We start from the raw sequence: 14899 nt of genomic DNA, 5'->3' as shown, positions 1-14899 counted from the left end.
CTTCCCCCCCCCCCCAATAAATTGTATTTCTATGCATGCAAAAAAGAGTGAGCATAGCCATATACCATGTCCCACAACCGAGCTGCAACACTCTTTCAGTGCCTGTCAAAGGGCTTATTCCATGCACAATGTTCAATTAAATCCCTGTATCTTTGGAATTTAAGTTAGAGTTTTACAAAGGCCACAACGCAAGCAGCATGCAATTTAAGTGTATTTTACGTATTTATATATAAATATACTGAATTTAGATCAATGTACATTTCCATATCTGTCCCTATCGGAGCCTCAGGAATCTTCAGCTAAACTATTTTAGTCAAGATGACTTTCAGGAATTTAATGTAAAACAGGCACCGAGCAAACTCAGTCACTGGGCATGCCACATATATATTTTTTTGGACCATAAAAAGTGCAAAAGTTCACCCACTATGTTAGTTTTATCCCACTCCTGATTAATGTTGAACATTTTAACAATTACGTTCTCTGCTGCTGTTAGAAATATACACACGCATGCTTTGTATTTTTTCAGAGGTGCTCTAGCATAGAGCTCGTCTTGTTTTCCGCCAACATAGATGCTATAAAATCATGCTTGATTCAGTTTACTTCTTTCCTCCCCTCCCTTCTTCCCTTTTCCTCAGCCTTATCCTCCTCCATGTTCTTGGGTGGGCAGATTCATGGGGAGACTTGGTTTTTTAGTATAGCCACCACCAGGCAGTTTGCTACTCTCCTGAAGCACATCTGGGCTTTATATCAGGCCTTTAATTAATCCTCAGTGAAAGCCAAGCTATGACATTTTGACTGGGCAGGCTCCAGTTTTGGACAGGTCTTGATTTATTGCGACTGAGTCTCAACCTACTTTGATTTATTTCAGCTTTGGGGAGGAGGGCAAGCACTGAACAGAAAAAGCACTGTTGGATGCAGAACATGTGATGCACGTAAAGGACCTCCAGAGTACTGTGGCCCAAATGACAAACAGCTCAGACAATTTGCAATAAAAATAAAATAAAAAAAAGCCTAAGCGATGAAAAGATTTTGGTGAAAGAAATCACTTAAAGCAACAACAGCCATCACTACCAAAAAAGCAACAACAAATAATAAAAGGTCTGGTGAACTAGGATCAAACTATTTGGCAGAAAGTGCCAACAAAGGAAGCCCGTGCCTTATCTCTAAGTAAACAATAAATCCCTGGTCGCTCATTAGTGTTAATCGTGCCTCTCATCTGCATTCAGCTAAATACAGAGAGGCAGGACCAATGCTTTCCTGATGAGTCGCTTTCAACAAAAAGGATGTTCTGCTATTGTCTGCCAACCCGCCTGGGTGGATGTCCTTTTGCAGGTCTCCCTCTCTAACCGGATTGCGCACGGCATGCAACGTGTCAAGTCCCCTAGACAGCAAGAAAAAAAGGCAACCAGAGCCAAACTCTTCATCTAAATAAAGCAACAAACATCACAATAATAGGAGCCACTGAGTAAAAATCCAGTCTGCTTAAGGTAGAGAGCTTTATTATTTCTACAGGCAGGCTTACTTGCCTACTTAGGCCCCTTTCTTGTTCTGTTTTAATTCAAATTCTGTTGGACAAGTGATTCAGCAAGTTTATTCCAAATACTGCTGTAGCTACTTCCAATTAATTCCTATTGTGTGTATGCGCAAAGAAACTCACTATCTTGAAAATTCTAACAAAACCAAATAATTTTATTGTTTTTGTTAAAAATTCAGATGCGCTGATTTCTCCCTCCCGTGTACTTCCTTTTCAGCAACTGAAATTCAGTTTTTGTTTTTGGCTTTTTCACCCTCTAACTATGGGAACTAGAGGATTTATGGCTCTATCAAAAGAGAAGAGAGTGAAGTTCCAGCAACTGAAAAGCAAAAAAATTTTATTTCAAATGAACTGGCACTTGTTATTTGTTGACGCCTGTCAGGCTCTGGTGCCTAGGGAACTTCCAGCAGAAAGGATGTTTTTGTTAAACACTTGGCACCCACTGCTATTAAAATATCAGTAACACCTCAGATGCTACCTCAACAGTCCCTGCACAAAGTCTTGGGAGGACAAATCTTTGCACTCCTGTTATTCCTTTAACACCGAACAGAAGGATAACCCACACATGCACACGCAGGCAAGGCATCTATCTGAAAGTGTTACAAAGCAGAAAAGGACACAAATCCCCTATGAAAACATTACGTGGGCTGTCTTTAAAAGCATTCAAACCGAATGATTGTAGACATTAGTAAAAAGACATCTATGTGTTAACTTTTAAGCTTGAGGGTGAAATCTGGAAGAAAGATCTACCATAGCTGGTTGATCAGATGCCCATGCAAGTGAAGGTCATGGTCCAGCTGTGCATTTTGCCTCCAAGCACCATCTGGCTTAAGATGACTTGGGTCTTCTCCTAACTGAGAAGCAATTACATGGATGTTCTCAGTCTAATCCATGTCGTATTGACTAGATTTATCATCTATTTAAAAAGTTGCATTTATTTTACCAGTGGTAGGTTGGTAGGCTACACGGGGTACCTGTGTTTGTTGTCTTGTCCCCTAACTGGGTGGGCAGGCTGAGCTGGCTCTCTGTGCGCAATGCAAAATTACTAATTCTGCGAAAATACAGAATATTCATATCCCAGTAAATGGGATCCTACAAAGCCAGACCCTTTTGGTTTCAGGAGTAGAAGTCAAATTAGTGTTATGGACAATTTTCAAGTCAAAGTGTTTTACTGCGCACATCCTTCCCTCACTGCTCTTCACTTCGTAAGAAAACAAACTGTCAAAATCGAATGCAAATACTTGCTATTTTCTGTGTGGTTTTTTTGTTTGTTTGTTTGTTTTGTGCCCCACTCAGGCTGGAGAATTTCAGGCTCCTTTTACCGGGAGAAAGGAGAGCAGTGGCAGCTGGTGGTTCACTTTGGCCCAAGAGCAGGTGATGAGAAGACAGCATTCCCTTATCAACCTGGGTCTTAGTCCTCCTGTGTTGCCCCCATGCCCCCCGATATGAGGAGGCAGCATACCACCATTGGCTGTGCTCCTCCTGAGTATAAATTTGCTTTTCTCTGACAGACAGTGCTCCTTTTAGCTGCTGCAGAGCTAGTTGTGGGTGGGATTCCAGATGCTAGCTTTCACCCTCAGCCTGAACACCACTGTTTTACCCTTCTTTACAGGCAGTTTTATTTTCTAGCTTTTATCTGCCTTCATGAAATATTAAAGTTTGTGTGATTTTTCCTTCCAAGAAAATGTAATAATACTGTAAGCTCCAGTAGTACTTTCTAATACCAAATACAGACAGAATTTGCAGTGACAAGTCAGTAGGCTATTTCAGTGAAAGAAACTTTATATGAATCAGCATCCCAGTGAAACCCCATATCTAGGCAAAAAGGATCACTTTAAGATACTACTAATAAAACTATCAGCTTATTTAAAAGTCAACTGTTTTACAAGCAAGTCCGGAACATAAACAACTATTCAAGACATCGTTAAGATAGTGTTTTCAGTATTTGGAATTTTTTCCCTGACTTGAAGTATTTATGACACATTGTATTTAAATGATGAGAGCAGTACAAATTAGCGCAACTAAATGCTTGTCATCAACATGCAATTTTGCTGCACAACTTGTTTAGAAACCTTATATAAATAAATTAAACCAAAGGAGCAGAGTTTTTTTTTCTTTACCACATAGTGTATTTTAAAGGTAAATGTCAAGTGTACATGATTCTGCTATTATTTAACACTATTTTCTGTAATCACTTCAAAATGAATGTGGTAACAATGATGATTAATTTACTTTCTTTTTGGGTGGACTTTTTACTTCAGCTTGTTATTCTGCCAGCTACACTTTTACACAAGTGCCTGTTGTTTTTACACTGCCTTTCTTTAGATCTGACCTTATGAAAATCAGCAACAAAAACGCCTTCTTTGAGGAAAGTCTAATTTACTTAATTACAAGGAGTGGGCAGTTGTGCATCAATTTCATCATTCTGTTGCACTTGAGGCTGAAAACCGGCACAGAGTAGGGCAGGTGAAAACTCTTTACTATGCTTCCTGTTTACATTGGTAATGCGTTAAATGGAATTTTAATGTCTCCTGAGGTCATTTTTAGAGCCAAATTTGTGGCTGTCCCTATCTCAGGTGTACTGAGTAACTCTGTGAGGGCACAGAGCCTCTTTCTCTTCTGCCAGTCTCTGCCTCCCCACGCATAACTGTAAGACACAATGGACGAAGTCAAGTTCCACTGAAGTCAATAATCATATGATTAGAAAAAGATTTCACTCCAAACCAGTTCCTGCAGTTGGTTTGCGGCATGCTCGGTCCTCAGGCTTGCCAGGAGAGCAGAGAGGGAATGCACATCCCTCCAGTCCTCTTGGGGCTTGCACACTTCATGCGTGTGCTCTCAGCCTTTATTACTATCAGGATCAAACAGAGTATTTAAAAAAATGTTTTCTTAGCATCTGTATTTGTAACACTCCATTAAAATGCTGTACATTGTATGAAGTGTTACATTAAGAGTACTCAGGCCATAAGAACTCACACAAACCTCCAACCAACACAAGTTCTAAATTGTTATTCACCTGCTCTCAAAATGCTTTAAAAAGAAAAGAAGATTCTCCTAGAGATGAGGCACCAGACAGTACAGCTAGCCTGGAAAAGCTCCTCAGAAGGCAAGCTCCTTTGTGCTCCACCTTGGCACCCCTGGAAAGCAGAGCACAGCCAGGTACTGCTCCACTGAAGGCTCTTCCTGGCAATCCAGTATCATTTCTGCTACCAGTACTACCAACTCAGAAAGTTCCAGTGGTACATGTCACAGTTATGGCACAGGAGTCACCAGAACTGGTTTATGAGGCATTATGGGCTGAAATAAGACATCAAACAAACATATACACGCACAAACAGGAGCAGTGGTGATGCCCTGGCTGCACTGAATATGCCTGGAATACAGCACTTCAAGCACAGCCTTCTCTCAGCTTGGGGGTTGGAGAGCACGGCTGCCAACAACCAGGAGATTATGGTGGTAAGAGGCACAGCGCCCAGCAGCAGCTGTGTGCCTTTTGGGCATTCCCTTGTCAGGAGACAGACCTATTGTGTCTTCATACATATCTGTCATGTAGCCTACAGACCATCCTATCACGCCTCCTGACACTTTTCCAAAAAACCCCAGGTTTGCTTGTAATCTGGGAGATGAATAATTTTAAACTGGTATTACTTTTAATATATATCTACCTTGGATATCAGTAATAACACTGGCAATAAAATGAAAAGGGTACACTTAAAATATTTTTCCCTTGTCAATTATTTCCCCTGTAAAATGAATATGATATATAATATGATATATTAAAAACCTGATGCTTGCTGAATTTAAAACTCCTCAGAGGAAGAGAGAAATTCCCATCAGATGTGGAAAAGTATGATTTGTCTGGAAATAAATGCAGCGTAATAAATTAATGGTGAGGGGGAAAATGCGCCTGTATTGCATAAGGAAAAAAATACTGCATTAGCAACACAAAGCATTAGTTTTTCTTTTAAAATAAGACACACTGAAGCAAGATTGTATCATTTGTACCAACTTTTCATTATGTCAAAAGCAACATATGTCCCTGGTATTTTAGCATTAGGGTTGCCTTGATAAAGAGTTATAATACAGAGCAACATCTCACTTGTTAGAGGTTAAGGAACAACTCGGAGTTAATGATCTACTAATGTAATTTACCATTCCTTAAAGAAAATTGTTACATGCACTTGGAGAAAAGAAAACCTCTTTTGATATTAAAAAAAAATATAAAAATTTCAAACCCATTTGCAGATCAAGAAATAAAAGCAAACAATTTGCACTAGAAATATCAGCTTCTAAAAAGTACAAAGCTTGTTATTAAGAGTAAAGTTAGAGAGTAAACATATTTTCATGACAGTGCCGGTTCTTTTAATAGAAGAATAACATGAATGTAAGTAACACTGGTGCAATGAGAAGTTGGTTCAACACTCCCAACACTTGTATGGACCCAGCAGTTCAGGGAATGGCTCACAGCAGGGGCTCCTAGCAGGAGATCGTGGCTCTTTGAAGTTTCAAATGATAGAGTTTGCTCAGCTTATCTCATGCTATTGAAACAAGAGAGTCTAGGCTAGGCAAAATGTGCCTGGACTGCACTCAGCTCCACAAAAAAATCCCTAATAATTTGTCCTTGCAGACAGGCAGCATTTGATATGAATAGTTAGGGATCCCCTGATTTTGCTTCCTCAAATCCATTGCCAGACATCCTTTAATCACACTGCACAACAGCAAATGCAGGAAGCAGATGCATGGGCCCACTCACTTAAGAAACACCACCAAAATCCTGATTTCACTAGAAGCAATGGAACGGCCACCAAGTTGTCTGGCGCTCGGAGTTGCCTGTGCACCAGCAGGGCCTGGGAGAAGGAGGGCTGCTGGGCTCCCCTGCACCAGTCAGCTTCAATGTCCAGGAGGAAGCACTGGGAGGGTTTGAGGGAACTACCAGCTGTTTTGCACAGCCCTCACGTAAGCTGCAGGCACAGGATGATGTCAGGGATCCACAGTTTACTTCATTCTTCTCTTCTACTGCTGCAGGCAAATCCATCCCAACCCCACTACTGACCTGACAGGGAAAAAGAGAACGCCAACACCGCTCACCTACCTTGCAAATGTAACGCTTCTCATGCTCCTGAGGAAACAAACAATTGCTCTTGTTGCAGAAATCACACAGTTTTTGAGAGGAAGGGAGAGAGGAGTCAAGCACATGACAGCAATAAGCTTTCTTCACATACTTAACCTGGTAATCAAGTCAACCATCCCCAGGGGAAGCTTAATGCCGGCCAAAGAAGGCCAACTGGAAAGTTCAGCTGCTCTATCTTTGGACCATTAATGTTGGTTGTTAGGTCAAGGCTTCATCCAAAAACACCTACAGCTAAAATTCAAGTATTTCTGCTAAAACTAAAAGTGGCATATTAAGTACACCCTGTGGGTTTGGGGAATGTTTCCTATTCAAGCAAACAAAAAATTCGTATTTTTTTTCCATACCCAGATCAGGCAAGAACAGTCACTCTGCTGATAACCAATCTTCTTAATAATACACAGAATATTAACAGCTAGAGTACAATAAAACTGAACCCTGACATTTTAATTTATCCTCTGAAATATTTCTTCTTTCACTGGAATGACCTGAAATTGTTGGAAGGCTAAAACCTTTGGTTCTGGGAATGCACTGTCCGTGATGTTTTACTGGCTTCATTTCAAATGAAAACAATTACTGTATAGTGAGGATGTTACCACACAGACATAACAACACCATTAACTATTTTGGACTTCCAGTGTAAATTGAACCATTATGGGTTTTTAAAAATGTCCTCATTAAATTTTAATGATCTGTTTTAAGAGATTTTTTTCCCCTTATTAAAATTAAAACCAACTATGTTATACAGCTTTCTCAGAATGTGGTACATTACTCTAAGATTCAAATAAATCTATAAATCATAGATTAGTTAATAAAGAGAAACTATCTGGGTTATTTCAGGTGGGGTTGGTAGCAGTACTTGTTATTAATGTTGCCTAACATTTACCAATAAAAGATGCTGCTTCCCGTTCTTTAAATTGTTGCCAATCTGACTAAATAAAAAACTTCTGAGTTCAATGATAGACACACCTATTTGGGTTTTGCTGTTTTGTTTTTTTTTTCTCCCCACCTCCCACCCTGCCATGATAGGAAAAAGAGCAAAGAAAGGAAAGAAAAATGTCAATTGAAGTGATTCAGCTGATTAGAGAAAATGTTTCATTTGTATTAGCTCCCCCATAAATCTCCACAATTTTTTTCCATGAACTTGGAGTTTTCTTGTTGTACAGTAAGTATTTGAAATTATGCATGCAGAGGGTTATAAAATGTTTATGAGAACATTACCATCAAATTTGCCCCAAACTTGCCCAATTCATAAACTTTGAGTGGACTAAAATAAAAAAAAAAGTTTTTAAAAAATCGTGGGTTACATACACTGAAGAGAGACTTGTGAAACCTTTGCTGTTAAATTTTGGGAAGATTCGCTTTACAGTGAACACACTCCATCCCGTGATGGGGCAGTTGTTTCCCTCCAGGCGCAGCTGCAGCCTCAAGTAGCCTCTCTGGTGTCCTTGCTCCCTGGGTCCAGTGACCCCATCTCCCTTGTGAGATTCATCTCTTTCCCACAGTCTCATCTACCGCCATCCCAAGTTAAAACCACTGCAAGACTGACTGGAAGGTGGAAGAGACTTTTTTTAAATAAGTCTGGTTTGTGTTCACCCAGGTGATGCATTGCCACTTGCTAACGAGTAAACATTGTCCTGCAGCATGCAATACTGTCATACTGCAATGATGGTTTACGTGCTGCATTATATAGTCTCTCTGCTGGCATCCGTATGTTTTCTTCTGATCCCAGCAAACGTATAAGTAAAGCTCCGAAACACGGACCCTGTCATAATTTTACTTGGTTTTCCACATGTTGCCAGGCAGAGCAGAAAATGAAAATCACAGGAACACAGCATGCATTTAAAGTTACTTCTGAAAAGTGCCTTAATTTGGTGTTCTACAAGAAGAACATACTGCAAAAGCAATTTTTTTTCAGGAGGACTCCTGTAGTTGTGTTATTTGAAGAGATACTGCATTCAAGCTACAATGGCCTCAAAAATATGACAACAATATATAATTTATCAATCTGGAAACCTTATACTTGAAAGAAGCCTTAGTCTAACCTTTCCATCACTCCAATTGAATTGTAAGACCACCGCTGTAACAAGACCACTTAGAAACCACCAGGGTGGCCTTGATAATAATACACATATCATTGTTGAGGCACAGGAAACTAAACCAGATGGTTTTGCTGAGGAAAGCACTTTTTTGGCTTTGTAAAGCCTAAAAACACTAATAGGTCAAACACAGAAGTGGTGAAAAAGAAAGCTAAAGGAAAATGTATGTAAATAAGAAAGAAACCGTTTTTACAATTATATTTCCCTCACATAAAAAATGGCTACAAGAAAATAAAAAGGGGGAAATGGTGCTGTAGTTCTGAAATAGATCAGTTTTCTGAAAGGAAAATGTCTAACAGTAACACTTACAGTAGGCACTGCTGCTGGAAATCAATACCATATGATGTGCATTAGACAGAACACCTACATATTGCAATTAAAACCCTTTTCTTTCTTCATTTTTATGTTTTAAATATGGAGAACATTCATGTCTATTGTAACCATGTTCTTTCTTGTTCAATCTCTTATTTGCAGTCAGACCAAACCTAGAGAATAGCACATGCACGCACCTTTTAAAATACATGAACTTGAAAATAATTTCCACAAAATCATCCACGCACAGACAGATACATATATACATTCACAAACACACACAGGTGGGGTGTGTGTGCATGTGTTTAAAGCATGTTTGAATTTTCCCACTTATGTTGCAGTTGTTTAGAATCACATTATTTACAAACTTCAGCATTTCAGGAAGTTTATAACCAAAACCCATGAAGAACTTGGTTTTGTTTTTCATCATCTACATGAGTGAAATTAAGATGATAGTGCATTACTCTGCTGGGAATTGCAACTATTTTTAATAGTCAAGAAGTCTAACCTAAACTACACACACTGAAAGAAATGTATTATAAGCTCATGTATTGTTCAGCCTTATTTACAAAAACGTAAGCTTTTATTTGGCATTAAAAAGAAAAACTTTTACTATCACAGTTGTTCTAAAAAATGTTCTCTCTCACAAGGGAAGGTTTGACCTTATTTTCAAAATCTGAAAGATGATGTTTGAGAATTATATATACATCTTGCTGCTTTAAACTCATGAACTCATGCTCTAACTGAAAGAAAGCATCATTATTTAAGTATCAACATTTTCTCAGCTTGCATGGGACAATGGAGAAGAAATTGTTCTGAGGAGAGCTTCACTACATGTTTATCATTTGTAAGAGTTTATTTTGGTACTGCTCAGAAACAGCCTTGGAGAAAATGTTCCAAGTCTCCAGTTCAACTCCAAGGTTCTTAACTAAAGCCAGAGAGTTAAAAGAGTGGTTTCTGAAGCCAAAACTGAAGTGGGATGGATCCCAGGCACCTTACTGAGCTGAGGGAGTCTGATGGAGCCTTCCTGGACAGCAACAGAGAGAGAGAGAAATCACAATAGGGTCTCACGGGATCCTATTTTGATTCTGCATGAAAGATATGACAGGGCAATGCCTGTTTTATGCCAGTGACACCATCTACCACCTCATGTCAAGACTTGAACTCTTTTGTAGGGTTGGAACACTTCAGTTGAGGGGCAATGCGTGCAAATAATTTACTAAAACAATGGCATCATGAATTTACTCTGGCAATCCACTTATCTGTCTTTTCCCTATAGACTTAATCAGAGGGACAATCCTTACTTCTTCTTGGACCTGCTGATTCAGAACTCTTGTTGTGTCATGAAGAAGTGGCTCTATTACTAATGCCAGTGCCTGTAGCTCAGTGCTGAGTGAACTTCACAAAGTGATCTGGCATCTTTCGTTTGAACCCCGTTATCAGTGCTGTGGCCACTTACATTGGCTGTACGGTACGGTATCCTGAGAACTGGATCAGTATTTGGATGAATGATGGAACATACTACCATGGTCAAATGTGACTTCCTTTATCCTGGACACATCACACCTCCACATGTCCAAAGCATTCACATGAGGAAATCAAAGACTATTCTGCCATTACTAAGTGTGTATTTCCTTTCGTAATGTGTTGCTTTCCCAAAAAGCATTTCAGCATGAGGCTTCTACATCTTATAAAAAGGACAACAGATTTTTAAACTTTTAGAAAGAAACTAAGGTAGGATAGCCATTGTCTCTGATACACACAAAGATGGAAAGCCTCTCTTTAAATAGTTTCTTAATGTGATTGGTTGGACTGTACAATAACTTACAATAGTACTTCTTTATAAACTGTTCTTTTTTGCTTTGGTGCTTTTACATTACATTGTCAATCTAAAATAATGGAAGCTGATTGCCATACATATAGAATATCAAATGGTCACTGATTTCACCATGAATTTAGGCACATGCTCAATTTTAAACATTTAACTAGAGCTGTAATTAATTGAATTGTGACCCAATTATGAGTCCTCTGTAATTATTGCTTGAAATACTGCTGCATTTCTACTAAAAGCAAAAGAAAATATTTCTAGAGCTGTATGAATACTTAAAGACTATTAAAACTGTGATCTTTGACTTGTTTGTTTTTTTTTTTCTTTTGTAAGATACATATTGATAGGCTCTTCCACAGAATTCATCAGTGCAGTATGTCTGCTCTGCATAGCACTGAGGTGTGGGCAAAGCAACTGCAGAAGGCAACCTGAACATCAGCAGGTAATAGAGAAGAAACTGAAGAAAAGGAAGAAAAAGCCTCAGCAGTCAAACCCTAGTAAAACTATCTCTTTTCCCAGAGCCACTTTCTAACATGACTATGTTCTATTTGTTGGCTTTCCCTTTACATCTTTACAAATAAATGTGTCTACTACATCTCCAAGAACAACACTGCAAGGTTTCAGTTGCAGGTTACCTTAACAACTTAATTTACTGCATTTAGCATATAGGAAATTAAAAAAACAACTCACTAGTGATGGACTGATAGGTGTCTTTTAATGGTCCAAGTTAAATATTTCTGAGAATCTATATTTGTTTGAAATAAGACTCTTGAGTGAGTGTCTGAGGAAATTTCTATGATGTCTTGTGTTTTATAAATGGCACAGAAATGTGTGCCACACTGTTAAGGCTTGCTATTGTACGAAAATTTGAAAATACCTAGCAAATGGTATACTAGAACTTTCTGCAACAAACAAAAGGTAAAAATTACCCTCACAAAACAACATAGCACACGGAAGACTCATATATCAATAGCGCTGATATATTGTTTTTCCTCTTCCAACTAGGTCTCATTGATCATTGTCTCTAATACTATCCCCTGAGACTTGTGCTGGATCACAGTAGAGTAAAAATGGAGGAAGGGGGACTAAGAGACAGCAGCAATTTCTGCAAAATCTTAAGAGTTACTAATATAATTGAAGGATAAAACTAATAATTCTCCACTTTCCCCCTCTCCAAATTTTTGCTGCCTACTTATTTATATTTTGTTCTCTTCAAACAGTGAATGGAAACCTTTCTTAGATTTCCCAATTTTCATTCTTTGGCACATGCTGCTGTACCTGATTTTCAGTTCCTGCACGTGGTAGTTCAAGTCCCAGCTCAAAAACCTGACCAAACAAATATTCCAACTATTCTCCCCTGACATGAACCTATGTTTAAACATCAAACTTCTGAATCATCTGCTACTAAGGCTGACCTCAATCCACAGCTAACACTGAACACACTGGCAGCCCACCCCTTGGTGGGCACCTTTGTGCTTCTGTGCAGGCAAGTGCTTCCATGCTTTACTGCATACAGAAGCATTTGCCCAAAATCCCAGTGGCACCTGGATGAACACATGATCAAAGCTCAAGAGTCCTGAGTTCTGCTTGCACTTTGTAACCACCAGACGTTCTTCACTCCAATACATACAGGATACGATCTCTCCATGAAGTGAATGGGAGTTTGGTCATCAATTTTCATGAGATCAGGAATTGACCCATAATGTTTTATAAATCAACAAAAGGGAATGTATTTATGGTTTTATTATTATCCCTAATAAGGAAATAAGGAGAAAGAAAACACAGTACATGGTCTAGTCTATATGCACATGTGTTACTTGTATTAATATCAATGGGATTTAAAACTACATATGGAGAGGATAAGATATATCCCTATGTGTTCAGCCATATGCTTAAGGAAGCTCCCCAAATGCTTGTAAATACAATCATGCTTTCTAACATACTATGTATTTATTTGAACAACGTTAAATCTCTAAGCCCTACTTTCCAGTCCATTAAAGCCTCAAATAATTGTTTATTTCCAGTTTAAAGTTACTCTCTTTTTTAGCCATTAGAAGGCTGCCTGTAACCACATTTCCACGATATTCAGGGAATTAGAGAATTGATAATAACTCTCCCATTATCCAAAGGGATACCTCTCCGGGAAGAGAAATACTCAAGATGTACTATATTTTAGTGAGGAATTCTTTCCAGAAGAGTTTGGGACTGGCCCAAAACGTGTAGCTGAAAGGTCTGGAATGCTACTTACACATCAAACATGTGTTCGCGCTGTAGACCTTGGACAACTACATTCCTTCTGGAGGCCAAAGGCCTTGAAAGCTAGTCATTCTTCTGGATAGACTTGTTCTCATTTCCTTTTTGTTTCTAAAGGTTTGAACACAGGACAAGAGTCTGACCCACTAGGCACAAGAGGGTTATTTTGGATTTCCCTTGTGGAAGAAGACATCAGAATTCATCCCACGATTTATGATCTGGTGCAAGTTGTCTTGGAATGAGATAGCCAAAGTATTTACTGAATATCCAATTCCTGCTAACAAATTATGCTCATTATGTTCATGCAACTGATCATTTCCTTTGGCTTATCTTTTACTTCCTTTCAGTTAAGACCTGGTAAGTGACTTCATGAACACTCTTGACTACAATTTTATCCATTAAAAAGATGATGTGAATAGTTTACTTCAACTAATGTAGCCACAAATATAAAACAACAGTCATGGAGGCATACTCCTGGCATTTGGGGTGCATACTTCTTACCACCTTACATACAAATACAGCATAGAACTAAAAGCCAACCTTATTTATAGCTGGCTGCCAGAAATCACCTTCTTTCCTTACTTGATGTAACCCTTTCGATGCCAAGGGGATATGGCTGCTTACTTTTTAATATCAACTAGAAGGAAAGTTTATATTGTGGTATTATGATTTTGTTTTCTTGCCATTTCTTTTTGACCATAAACAAGAATAGAGAGCTCAGCTTTAATTTTACCTTTTAAATTTCAATTTACAATAAAAGCCCCAATTCAGACTTTTTCCTACTTACTTCGTAATATAGAAAAACAAAACAAACAGTCATCATCTTTTTAAACTACATCAATGAATGGTGGAGCCAAATCCGGTTTCCCAGCAAGGAATTATTAAAAGACAGAAATAGTCCAATGACCACAGGAAATCTTTAAGCACCAAAATGGGGACAAAAGTCCCCTGGGGAAAAGACAATATTTCCTACATGGTCATTCATGTCTCCTTGTAATACAATACAGGGGTATTGTTTGTTTATCAGCTTAAGTAGATGCATGGAATAAAATTAGAAACAAATCCTGACTGCGAAAATATTTTGAAGACGAGACGCAGACACATGCGTTGCAATACCTGCCAACACAATGATCTTGTGATGCTTCTTACTAATGTATAACCAGCTGGACTTTTGATCATTAATATATACATCATTCTTGCCTCATTATAACAAAGGCCACCAACCTCCAGCAGGATCTTTGACTTCAGGTCATACAGCATCTTGCTGCAATCTTAATATTGCTCATAAAATTTGTCAAAACAATAGGAGAAATACTCTAAAATAGATCCACTTTATAGTCAGCCCCCTCTCCCAAGGAATTCAGTCAAGGAATGTAAACCCAAAGATTTCTTTTTCTGTTCAGGTCATGCCTGGGGTAGACTGCTGTGTTACTAAATTCCCGAGTCTGAAATTAAGAGCAAGACAAAGTTAACAGGCCTCAATAGGCAAAACCATCTTGAGATAACCCTCAGTGGACCATGACCTGAAGTTACAGCAGTAAAAGCATTATCCCAACCACAAAGATGATTCAGAAAAAGGCATGTGGCCCACAGCTTACCTCAACGTAGTCCCTGGCATGTCCCCAGTCTCTCTTAGCATCCAGATTGCCCAGGCTGAAACAATCCAGCTGTCCAAGGTGAATCTTTGCTACAGATCGGCTAATTTTTCGAGTAACAAAGTTAGCCCCTGGAATAGAAAGAAAAGG

At 38.8% G+C, this 14899-nt stretch overlaps 1 protein-coding gene across 1 annotated transcript in view; it reads right to left on the bottom strand.

The window, feature by feature from the left end:
• The window catches only part of GMDS (GDP-mannose 4,6-dehydratase), a 434505-nt gene that overhangs the window by 225650 nt on the left and 193956 nt on the right, over positions 1-14899 (bottom strand). Inside the window, exon 7 of the mRNA XM_014941067.1 lies at positions 14753-14880. Coding sequence (XP_014796553.1) covers positions 14753-14880 — 128 coding nt within the window. The remainder of the gene's footprint in view (positions 1-14752; positions 14881-14899) is intronic.

Source organism: Calidris pugnax, unplaced genomic scaffold (genome assembly GCF_001431845.1).
Source record: "Calidris pugnax isolate Ruff unplaced genomic scaffold, ASM143184v1 scaffold8, whole genome shotgun sequence".
NCBI classification, from domain to species: Eukaryota; Metazoa; Chordata; class Aves; order Charadriiformes; family Scolopacidae; genus Calidris; species Calidris pugnax.
The sequence above is the reverse complement of the archived record's forward strand: the minus strand, read 5'-3'. Positions and strand labels throughout refer to the sequence as shown.